Genomic DNA, 12231 nt, shown 5'->3' on the forward strand with positions numbered 1-12231 from the left:
CGGGCTCTCTGCTCAGCAGGGAGCCTGCTTCCCTCTCTCTCTCTCTGCCTGCCTCTCCATCTACTTGTGATTTCTCTCTGTTAAATAAATAAATAAAATCTTTAAAAAAAAAAAAAAAAAAAAAAAAAAATAAAAAAAAAAATAAAAATTCTTACAATGTATAATTATTGTCAGGATCAATTCCTTACTTCAGCAATATTTGAGAGCCCACCATGTGTCTCCTCTACATCAAGCATAGGTTACGTCCCAGTAGGAGCTGCCGCAGCTGGGGCACAGTGCTGGCAGGGTGCGAGCACCAATATCCACCCCCCACACGACCCCCAAATGAGGGAATGGGTAAAGTGCCACCCTATGGGCTCTCTTCAGATAGAAAGGGAAGTGTTACATCTACAAAACAAGAACAGGAAGTTGTACCAGGAACATTCAAACTACAAAAAAGAGCTCTTAAAAATCAAAAATCTTATAGAAATGTGAAAGTCAACTCAAATACTGGAAGAGAAAGTTAAAGTAATCTCATAGAAAGTAGGAAGATGAGATAAAGCAGGAGACAGAAGATAAGAAAACTAAAGGACCAGACTAGGGAGGCCTGACATCTGAAAGACAGACATTCCGTAAAGAAAACAGAAAATCAAGAGTAAAGATCTTAAAATAGCCTAAAACATTTCCCACAAGAGGAAGTGAGTTTTTAGTTTGAGAGGCCCCAGGAAGGCCCAGAACAAAGGATTCACACCAAATCCCACCACTGTGAAACATCACAGCTGTAGGGACAAAAAGCAGATTTCAAAGTTTTGTGTGTGAGAGACATAACAGGTCTCAAAAAGGGTCAGAAGTCAGAATTAGATCAGACTTACCACCACCAACACAGACACGAGAAGGCAAATCTTTCAAAATTCTGAGAAGGACTCCCATACTGAAATTCTTTATTAGCTATCAATGGACTATGATAGGATGAAGCTATCTTTGTGTCCATACGCTTATACACTGGTCTCTTCTGGACTCTTTTCCCAGGAAGCTGCTGGAGGAGTGGCTTCACCCCAATGAGGGCATAAACAAAAAGGGGAAGCTGTGCGATCAGAGAGAGAGGAGCTAATGCCAGGAGAACCAAAGGGTATTAGCCCACAGGGTGATGCCAAGAAGACATCCAAGGCTACTGGCTCTGTGCCAGCCCCACAGAGCAACTGGGCCATAGGGGAGCAAAGTAATGGGAGGTTTTAGAAGGAATGCCTCCACAAAGATGAAAACGGAAGATCACCCACTCTGTTTTAGTATATGGAAGAATATACTTCTGAGATCTTGAGGATTGAATTTGGGGCCTTTTTATGCCAGCTATTAAGACATATTACAAAACTGCTATGAATTAAAACAGTAAAATCCTGACATAGAAACAGAAGCCCCTAATCATACATTCTGACTCTTCCTCCCTCTCTTGCATGAACTTGGAAAACTTGGGAAAGGCAAAATGTGGTGCTGCTGGTCAACCAAGAAAGGATAGAGGATGGTTTTAGAGAAAAATCTAATGTAAATTTTTCTATCAATTGGTTTTGCAAATACTGTATGCAAAGTAAACTGTGATGAGGTCTAAATGTGAAAGGCAAACTGTAAAAGTAAATAAAATGTGGTTTTGAAAACTTTTGTGATCTCAGAATGGGTAAGGATTTCTTAAATCACCCAAAGCATAAACAATAAAGAGAAAAACTGATGGATTTCACAGTAATCAGAATGAAGGTTTTATTCAATATAAAATCACACCTAAAATTAAAAGACCGTGCCAGACTGAGAGGTCTCAGTGGCTCCATCATCAAGGGATTAGTATGGAGAGTACATAAAGAGCTCCACGAAATCAGCAAGAAGAGACCCGAGTGCAATACAATGTATCGAGAATAATGAAGAGCATATGGTTCAACAGTTACTGGTAGCTGATCTGCATAATAGTGAAAAATTACTTTTTCACAAAGAGCTCCTGGAAAAATAACTCATTTACTTTTTTTAACCTCACTCTTTTTCCAAATTAGGAAGTTCTTGCTGATGTCTAATTTAAACCTTTCCTGCTAAACTGACTATAACGATCATCTAGTTGGTTGTCTCCATAAATTATATATGCACAAGAGACCCACTACATGACTGTGTCATATTCTTCCCAGCGTCTGCATGTTCTCGGGCTGTGCCATTTCCTAGGAGACAAATAGCACTGTCTGCAGTGCAATGGGAAGTTATGAGTGTCCACTGGACTTGCTGCAGCCACAGGCTCCCCTTACACCGTGCAGCAGCCCGCGGCTTCCCTGGGCTTCCTGCAGCCATCACACTTGCATGAGGGCACAGCACCCCCCGACAAACCTAGTTTCCATGCCCAGCATCGTGTAAAAATCTTTTCTATTTCTAAATTTACAGTTTAAAATAATGAGACTTGCAAAAGATTGTTAAAGCCAGTATAAGGAATCCTCATGGGCCTGTTACCCACTTTTCCCAAATGTTAGTATTTTCATATCCCTTAGTTCAGTGATCAAGGTGAGGAAATTAATGTTGATCTAACACTGGCAATTAATCTGTACTCCTTGCTGGATTTCATTCTTGTCTCATGGAGGTCCGTTTTTTGGACTCAGATTACACATAGCACTCAGTTGTCATGTCCCCTTTGTCCCTTGTATCTGGGACAGTTTCTCCTCATTTGCTTTCCTTGACTTGATACTTTTGAAGAGTACTGGCCAGGAAGTTATGTAGTGTCTCCATCAGTTTGGGGGAGTCTGATATTTCATGATTAAATTCAGATATGCATGTTGGGAAGAATACCCCGGAGGGGATGCTGCGCCTTTCTCAGAGCATGAGATCGGGGGGCATGTCAACATGTGTTCCTTTGGTGATGGCACTTGGGTCACATGTACCTGGTAGTTGGTGGCTATGCTTCCATCTGTGGTGCATGAGCATGCTGGGAGGCCATGCCTGCACCCTGTGTCTCAGCAGCCACTGATGCTTGTTCTTACTGTGCTGTTGGCCAGATGGGGATTTTCTATTTCTGGCCCCATCTATGTATTTATCAGTTGTCATTCCACTGTAAGAGAGAACTTTTTCATTTCCATTATTGATTGATTAACTTCCACCCATGTGGATTAGTGGATATTTATTGTATTCTACTATTTTTATTTTTATGTAGTTCTATCGGTTTTTTTTTAAGATTTTATTTATTTATTTGAGAGAGAGACAGTGAGAGAGAGCATGAGCGAGGAGAAGGTCAGAGGGAGAAGCAGACTCCCCATGGAGCTGAGAGCCCGATGTGGGACTCGATCCCAGGACTCCGGGATCATGACCTGAGCCGAAGGCAGTCGTCCAACCAACTGAGCCACCCAGGCGTCCCTAGTTCTATCTTTATTTTCTTGCTCATATCATCCCCATCATTTTTAAGCTTTAGTACATACATTCTTTCTGTAAGATTATAAATTAGAATCATTTCTGTTCCAGGAAAAATCATAGTATTAATCTCAACTAGATTCCTTAGCTCTAATAAGCCAAAATATGAATGAGAAGATTAACTCACCTAAAGTTAATGGTGGTGGTTTTGGATCAAGAACATATTCTTTTTCTGGATCTTCCACTTTAGGGCCTTGTATAGTTTTCTTAAGTCCAGTATCTATTATTGCTTTTGTGTTTCTTTTTAGAGATTTGGATTTGTTCTCTGTCTTTTGTACCTTTGTCTTAGAGTGATCTGCTATTGAAAGATTTCGAAGTTGAAGATCATGTAAAATGTGATCTTGTAAAGCAACTGCAGTGACTGCTAAGTTATCTTGTTTAGATGAATGACCCTAAAAATTAGGGAAAAAAGCCTTGTTTATGGAACATTTTATAATATATCATTTGGAAGAAACCTTAAGCTTTAGTACTCAATCTGGGTGAGATACTAGACCCTATGTAATGGTGCAGGATGCTTGACCCACGTTACGGAAGTGTGGGAAAGCCCAGTCTCCTCATTTATGTTGGTGACATAGTAATGTCTTTTCATCTGTTTGCAAAGGTCTTAAATATGAATTAATTCATTATGACCTATAAAAGCTGTGCATGCCTGAACACATTCTGCTTTACTACAATTAAATTAGACTCTAGGCAAAATCTTGCTTCCGTAATATGAAAGGGAATCCTGCGTTTAAGTATGCGCTCTTTTGGCAAAAACTTAACACCGAATAAAACTGCTGGGCGCCTATGACATGCTTGCAGTCGGTACTATGGTGGATAGTTCCTCACTGGAGCGAGCTTTGCAATTATATTTTTATACTTTCAAACAGCGGAATTAAAATGCATGAAGCACTGGGTGTTACAGGCAAACAATGAATCAGGGAACACTACGTCAAAAACTAATGATGACTCACAATGAGAAAAAATGAAGTACAATGAAAATACAAAAAAATAGTCATGAGTAAAACAGTGTTTATTTAAAAAAATTTTAAAATTTAAATTCAATTGATTAGCACATAGCGTAGCATTAGTTTCCGAGGCAGAAGTCAGTGACTCATCGGTTGTATGCAACACCCGGCGCTCATGACCTCGCGCCCTCCTTAACGCCCCCCCCCCCAGCAACCCTGTTTATTTCCCCAGATTAAGAGTCTCTTAGGGTTTGTCTCCCTCCCTGACTTTATCTTGTATTCCCGTCCCTTCCGTTTGATCCTGAACTTCCACGTATGAGTGAAATCCTAGGAGAACCCTCTCTCCGATTGACTTACTCCACTTAGCACGATGCCCTCCGCTCCGTCCGCGGGGCCGCAGAGGTTCCGAACGGGACCCGTACCTTGTGCTTGGACATGCTGCGGCGGTCCGCGCACCTGCTCCTCGGCGCTCCCGCGTCGGACGGCGCGTCCGAGCCTCCAGGTGGCCTCTGCGAAGACAGAAGCAACCCGAGTCCCAGTTAGAGGGCGCGGCACCGCCTCTCACGGCCGCGGGGAGGGTCCGTCTGAGGGTCTGCGGGACCCGGGTCGCCCCGAGAGCTCGGACCTGGGCCGCACGGGGTGCCCGCGGGACTCAGGCCAGTCGGGACGGCGCGGCCCAGCGGCCGGGGGCACATCCGCGCAATGTCATTCAAGGTCACGTCAACACGTACCAGACCCGGACGCCACGCCGGCTCCGTCGCGGGGCCCCGACGCCGACCTGGGCCGAAGGCACCCGCTGCCCCGACGGAGCCCCGCGCCGCGCAGTCCGTGAAGCGCGTCAGGGAGAGGACACGGACGGCGGGTCGCGCAGGTCAGACGAGCGGCTCGGGACGCACGACACTCGGGGACGACCCGGGCCGCGGCGGGCCGCACACTCGGCGGCGGCGAACACGGCCGGGGCGTCCCGCGCAGGAACCCGCGTCCCCGCCGCGCTCGCGGTCCCTTCCGGCCTCAGGGCGCATGTGACCAGCCTCCGCCGTGTCCTCGGGGCGGCGCCGACCGCGCGTGGGACGCGGTGCCCAGACCGCCGGGGGCCCTTCCAGAACCTTCCTTCCGCGCCCGGCCGCCAGGGCTCAGGGCCCGCCGGGCGCTCCTCCGCCCGGGCCGCAGTTCCCCGCCGGGAGCTCGGACAGCTTTGGCCCGTCACGCCCGCCGCGTCCCGACGGCTCCGGTGGGGGTGGGGGTGGGGCTCGCGTCAGGTCCTCGTGTCGCGTGGCCGTCGGCCGCGGCAGTCCTCGCGCAGGGGGCGGAGCCGGCGGCCGCGCCAGTCCTCGCGCAGGGGGCGGAGCCGGCGGCCGCGGCAGTCCTCGCGCAGGGGGCGGAGCCGGCGCCGGGGGCGGAGCCGCCGGGGGAGGCGGTGGCTTCCGGTGCGTAGCGACCCGCGGTGAACCGCGCCCGGGCTCGGTAGCGACGGCGACCACCGGCGGCCGGAGTCGCTGGTGGCCCCCCGTCGCGGTGGCCCTCCCCGGTGTCTGGACCGGCCGCCCCAAGCGGGCAGCGCGCCCGGATTCCCACGCTCTCCGGGGCCCCTACCTGGGGGCTCCGCCCGGTCACCACGTCGGGACACCGTCCCCGCCTCTGCGCCCTCGCGAGAGCGGTCCCGATGACCCCGCGGTGCTGCGGACCGAGGACCCTCCCCGCGGCCCCTCGCTCCCCGCTCGCTCCGGCAGCTCCCGCACCGACCCCGACCCGCGGCCTCCGCGCCGCTAGCCGTTGCCCGGCAACCCGGTGCGCATGCTCAACCGCCGCGCCCGCCCCTCGCGGCGCCCAGCTCGGGGCCACAGCGCGCATGCTCGGCGGCCCGGCCCGGGTCCGGGCGCTCCCGCGCGGCGCACGCTCGCCGCCCCACCCCGCGCAGGCGGCCCCGCGCTCGCTCGCGCCCTGGGTGGACGTCCCCATGCCGCGGGCACCTGGGGTCTCGGCGCGTGGGACGGGTCTCGGCCCCCCTCCGAGCGCCGTTACCGCGGTCCGTTCCGGGCGCGTGTGCACCTGTCGGCTGTCGCGTGCTCAGATCGCGGCGGGCCCCCTGCTGCGGGCACCTGCGGGGCGCCTCCTCCCCCGCGGGGCCCGCCCGCCCCCGCCCGCGCCTCCGGGTGTTGCCCCGCGATCCGCGTCCTGCTCCCGTGGGCGCGGGCCGTCCGGACGGGCGTTTTCACGGCCCCGGCGGGACGTGGCGCGCCGTGCGTGGGGCGCAGCGGGAGTCGCGAGCGGGCCGGGGTGGGCGCCCGAGCGCCGCGGGGTCCCCAGGACCCGAGCCGACCGGAGCCCTTTCGGGGCCGCGCGCGAGCTCGGCCGGCCGCTGTGCCCCGCTCCCCGCCCCGAGCTGGCGGCCGGCGGGACGCGGCGGGAGACCCCGGCGGGGCCTTCGGGGTCCGCCTGGCGCCGCGCGGGGCCTCCTGCGGGCCTTGAGTGTGTGTCCGCGGACCCGCCGGGGCCTGGAACCCGCCGCCCGTGGCTTCCCTGCGCTGGAGGACGGCGGCCCCAGAGCGGGGGTCCGCGTTCCGTCTGGTCCCCGAAACCCCGTCCTGGCCAGAAGCAGAGATTAGTGGACGTTCGTCTTTTTTTTTTTTTTTTTGAATGAAGTGACTCAATTGTGTTATTTAGTGTTTGGACGGTTACTGAAATCCAGTTCGGCTGGAAGTATAAAGAAGACAGAAATGCAAACAGTCCCCCTCCCCCGCCCCTTTATACTTCTAAGGAAGTTACCAACTTGAGTAGAAATTGGTCATTGGTCATTAAAAGACCTTAAAGTGAAAGTGTCTGACATGACTTCGGAGTCAATAGTCTTCTACTGTGAAGCAAGGTGACTTGAAGCTCCGCTTCTCCTAACGGTTTTCATAGTGGAATTCAATTTCCTAAGCTGGCCAGTCCTGTCTGGAAGTTTTTAAAAGACAGACTAAAAGCAAGCTAAATTTTTTTTGAGAAACCAAATTAAGTTCATAATTAATTTTAAGTTATTTAAAATTCTCTAACAAATGTTGTACTCTCGATTTATGTTGCAGTGGTAATGGGTCTAGAATGCAAGTAGGGTCTCTCTGTGGACCTGAGAGTTTTTCATTCTGTGACTGTTAGGACTGTGCCGAGGACACGGTGAGAAAGCTTTGGGTTTAGATAGGTAGATCTGAGTTCAGATCTAGTCTGACTCCTTAGGGGTCTGAATTTGGGAAGTTACTTCATTTTCTGAAACAATGGGTCCCTTCTACAGAAAGGGACATTTTCTACTTCTCTTGTCAACATCTGCCCACCCTTTAGCAATAGCCCTGGGGATTCATCAGTTCTAGAATGGAACCTATGACCAGCCTGAGCTACTCAGAAATCAGTGTCCTGGCCACACTGTCGCAGCTGGTCTGGGCATGTGACCTAACGGGGCCACTCAGGTGAATTGAGTATTTTTGCAACTGTAAAATTCTTGTAATTCTTCCTACTGACGTAGAAACAAGAGAAGACATGAAACTACAGCTGTGCCAGCTCTCCTGTCATCCCAACGTGAGAGCTGGTGCTGTGGGACCAAGGTGTGAGCTGTAGAAGAGAATCACACAGGAAACCGCCCAGATCGGGACAGGGACCAAGCCCTGGCAACATAGCTAATGCCGTGAAGCCAGCCCTACTCAGGGTTTTTACCTCCCCATGTGGCTGGGGTTCCCATATGCTTCAGCCAGCTTGGGGCTGGTTTTCTGTTACTTGTGATAGGAATAATTTGAATGATAAGTGGGTGTGCTGTTAACCACCTGATGCCTGTGGTTAGATTAAAAACGGTCTTATGGGGGCACCTGGGTGGCTTGGTGGGTTAAGCCTCTGCCTTCAGCTCAGGTCATGGTCTCAGGGTCTTGGGATCCAGCCCTGCATGGGGCTCTCTGCTCTGCCCCCCCCCCCCCGGCCTGCTTCTCTACCTGCTTGTGATCTCTGTCAAATAAATAAATAAAATCTTTTAAAAAACCCCATCTTATGTATATGAAGTGCTTAGTACAGTGCCTGCTACTCTCTCTACCCATTTTAAGGTATCTCTCTTCAACTCCATAAAGTTCTAAGAAAAATCCCCATTAAAAATTTCCCCTTCCCTCCGAGTGTCTAAAGTCAACAGTTTTACCCCCAGCACGTTTTCCATCGAGAAGATGTTGGTCTTTCTTGTTAGCTACGTAGACTATTTCTGTGCAGGCTTTTGCTTGGAAATTCAAGCTTGTGATTAAGACTCTGTAATTCTTGAGAAAATCAGAGCTGACGTGGTTGATGTTGGAAGAAGATGCCGTGGGGAGCGCGTCCCTTATCCTTCCTCCAGGTGGTATGTTCTGTTCTTGGTCTCACTCCCCAAAAGTGCTCTTGATGATGTATTAGTGTGACGGCATTAAGGTTTCGTTTGTCTAAAGATGGGCCTAAGGTACTGCACGTTGGTAGACTATGTTTGCATTTTCTAAAAGCCCGGTGGCGTGCTGTTGTGTGCTTTGCAAAAACACTCATGTGACTTATTTATTTTAGGGTTTCAAGACGCGAATGGAACGTTCTGGGAATGATCTGAAGAGAAAGGCTGAAGAAGACAAGACACAGGTAAGGGTGTACGTAGAGGACCAGAGGTGTTTGGTTGCTCTGTTCAGTCACACAGAGAAGGGAGAGGAAGTGCCTGGGGTGAATGGCCTGCACGCCTGTGCTCTGCCATGTCTAAGCTGTGGTGCCCGGTGCCATATTAAAGAGATGCCCGTGTAAACATTGTGATGAGAAAGGAGATGATGCCTGTGCATCTCGGAGAAGAGGGTCCAAGGGTGGGAAGGCCTGGCTATTGAAGCAGGACACATGGATGCAGAGGGGAATCTTATTCTGTGTCCTGCATAGGAGAAAATTAGAGAACATGTCCAAATTCTAGAACGACAGCTGGAGTTTGCCAGTTGACAGTGAGGTTTTCCCACAGTGACCCTAGAGACCAATCGCTGGGAACATATGGATCTTTGGTACATCGTGTCCACAGGGTTCACGTGTGCCCACCTCTGTGGGCTCCACTGGACACTGCGTGGATCAGAATGTTCTACCGGTTCAACGTCCTCCCTTTCTCCTACTTTCTATCTCAGTGCTCCCACGTTTCTTCTTTGTGATCCACAAAATGCTCTAATCCTACACAAGCCATATTCTGTTCCTGCCTCTCTTCGCCCAATTCTTCACCTTGAAAACAAATGGAAGAAGCAGAAGTCTGTGGCACAAAGTCCATCTTCTTCCTTAATTTAATTGTCATTGAAAACAAGTTTCCTGCACTTCATTTCTCTTAATCTTTAGTATTGCTTTTAATTTTCTACTAACACTTCTAGATTTATTACTGATTTCTATTCCTAAACTTGCCTCCACCCCAGGGCTTTCTTCCGCACCCCCCAGATAACTCAAGTCCTTTTCTGTATTTTGTGATGGATGAGGGTCAGCCATTTGGGGGGCGATCTGCCATCTCTCCTCTGCCCACAGCAGTGATCCCTGTAGAGACTCAGGGATATGGTAGGAGTCCCTAAAATATTTTCTTTCCTAGAGATTATACTAGATTTTATTTTTAATAAAGAAAGAGAAAGAGCTTAGGACGAGTTGTTTTAACTCCTCTGGCAAAATGTATACTTTCTTTTTTTTTTTTTTTTTAAATCTCTAACAAGAGGTATGATGATTATGTCATTCCTGTTCACATTACAGTAGAGTGGTGAAATAACACTGATGAAAATATCTTGAGCACCGGAGAAATAAGGCAGAATTATCTTATTTCAGTTCTTTGTCTATAAACTCATGGGTGTAACAAAAACTCATTTTCTGAATAGAAAATGGAGCAAATTCATTCTTTGTTGTTGAATCCAATAGAGTTAGAAGCAATTTATCACTTTGGTAAAGAACAGTGTCTTGTTATGATCTAAAAACTGACATGATAAAGATATTCATGTTAAAAATGCTGTTGATCACCATGTACCAGACATTAAAAAAGTCTTGTCAGAAGCAATTAGTACATATTCATTGTATCAAAGGACTTTGATTGGGTAATATGAACCTATTTCAGACATTTGTGATTTTTCTGCCCTCACTGAAAGTTTTAGGAGGTGTGTAAAAGCAGAAGAAACTCCAGGTTACTAGTACAGTCTCTACAATAACCTGGGACTCAGTGCATGCTGGTTGCCAACTGCTGCTGCTAAAGCATGTTTCTCTAACTTAAATTGGTTTGTGCGCTAGTTTGTTTCATAGAGAAGGAGCTATTTCCTGACTAAACCAAGGTAAATTTTTTAATTAAATAGTTTTTATTTAAAGACATTTACTGATAAATTATGCAGACCGTATAGGGAGTTCTCATTCCGCAAAAGGTCAGAATTTCCCTGATACCAAGACCAGATAAAGATAAAAGATTACAGACCAATATCCTCATGAGCACAGATCCAAATTCCTTAATAAAATATTGCAAATAGAACTCAACAATGTATAAAAAGAATTATGTACCATGACCAAGTGGTACTTATCCTAGATGTACAAGACTTAGTTAACATTCAGAAATCAGTTAATGTAACCCATAACATCAACAGGCTAAAGAAGAAAGTTCATATGACCATATCAATAGATACAGAAAAAGTACTTGAGATAATTCAATACTCATTCTCAATAAAAACTCTCAGCACATAAGAAATGGAGGGGAACTCCTCAACTTAGAAAGAATACTGCAAAAACATCATATTTAATGGTGAAACTCTAGTTGATTTACCCCTCTGTCAAGGCAAGAATGTCCGTTCTTACCACCTATTCAACTTCATATCGAAAGTCCTAGCTAATGCAATATGACAAGAAAAGGAAATAAAAGTATACAGATTGGGAAGGAAGAAATAAAATTATATTTGTTGATCGATGACACGGTTATATAGAACATCCCAAAGAATTGGCAAAAAAACCCCCACACTCAACTTAGAACTAATAAACAATTATAATAAAGTTCCAGGATACAAAAGCGAACCACTCTTTGTTGTTGAGTTTCAGTCTTTGTATATTCTGGATATAAAACCTTTATCATAGATGCGATTTGCAAATATTTTCTCTCATTCTATGGGATATCTTTTCACTCTCTTTTTTTTTTTTTTTAGATTTTATTTTATTATTATTTATTTGACAGAGAGAAATCACAAGTAGGCAGAGAGGCAGGCAGAGAGAGAGAGGGAAGCAGGCTCCCTGCCGAGCAGAGAGCCCGATGCGGGACTCGATCCCAGGACTCTGAGATCATGACCTGAGCCGAAGGCAGCGGCCCAACCCACTGAGCCACCCAGGCGCCCTCTTTTCACTCTCTTGATAGTCTTTTTTGATCCATAAAAGTTTTTCATTTCAATTGTGTCCAATTTATCTGTTTTCTTTTGTTGCCTGAGTTCTTGGTGTCATATCTGGGGAATCATTGCCAAATTCAATATTATGAAGGTTTTACCATATGTTTTCTTCTACAAGTCTTATAGTTTTAGCTCTTATAATTCAATCTTTGATCCATTTGAAGTTAATTTTTGTGTATGATGTAAAGCAGGGGTCCTGCTTCATTCATTTGTGGATATCTGTTTTTCCCAGCACATTTTTTTCAAAACTATTCCTTTCCTATTAAATGGTCTTGGCACTTCTGTCAAAAAACAATTAAACAAGCAAGTGAAAGTTTAGTTTAGGCTCTCAATTCTATCCACTGATCTGTGTGTCTATCCTTATGCTGATACCATACAGTTTTGATACTGTAGTTTGTAATAAGTTTTGAAATTATGAAGTGTGAGATCTCCAACTTTGCTTTTCTTTTTCAAGATTGTTTTAGCTATTCTGGATTCCTTGAAATTCCATATGCATTTTAGAATGTATTTTTCCA

The 12231-nt window shown here is 47.4% G+C and overlaps 2 protein-coding genes across 14 annotated transcripts in view; one reads left to right on the forward strand and one right to left on the reverse strand.

Moving 5' to 3' along the window:
- RNF32 (ring finger protein 32) overlaps positions 1 to 6130 on the reverse strand; it is a 37362-nt gene extending 31232 nt beyond the window's left edge. For both annotated transcript variants that reach the window (XM_082692945.1, XM_082692946.1), the window contains exons 1-3: positions 5943 to 6130; positions 4772 to 4858; positions 3530 to 3794 (exon numbers count right to left, since the gene is read on the reverse strand). In XM_082692945.1, coding sequence (XP_082549071.1) covers positions 3530 to 3794; positions 4772 to 4786 — 280 coding nt within the window. In that variant the 5' untranslated portion in view covers positions 4787 to 4858; positions 5943 to 6130. The remainder of the gene's footprint in view (positions 1 to 3529; positions 3795 to 4771; positions 4859 to 5942) is intronic.
- The window catches only part of LOC309845244 (uncharacterized protein), a 107300-nt gene continuing 100304 nt past the window's right edge, over positions 5236 to 12231 (forward strand). For 6 of the 12 annotated variants that reach the window (XR_014301148.1, XR_014301149.1, XR_014301150.1 and 3 more), the window contains exons 1-3: positions 5236 to 5640; positions 5714 to 6137; positions 8883 to 8951. Coding sequence is in view for 2 of the 12 variants with exons in the window: in XM_082692959.1 (XP_082549085.1) it covers positions 6199 to 6960; positions 8883 to 8951 (831 nt within the window). In the remaining 10 variants the exon portion in view is untranslated. The other 6 variants (XR_014301154.1, XR_014301155.1, XR_014301156.1 and 3 more) reach the window with 3 other exon arrangements.

The sequence above is a fragment of the Mustela nivalis genome (genome assembly GCF_964662115.1).
Source record: "Mustela nivalis genome assembly, chromosome: 12".
Classification (NCBI taxonomy): Eukaryota; Metazoa; Chordata; class Mammalia; order Carnivora; family Mustelidae; genus Mustela; species Mustela nivalis.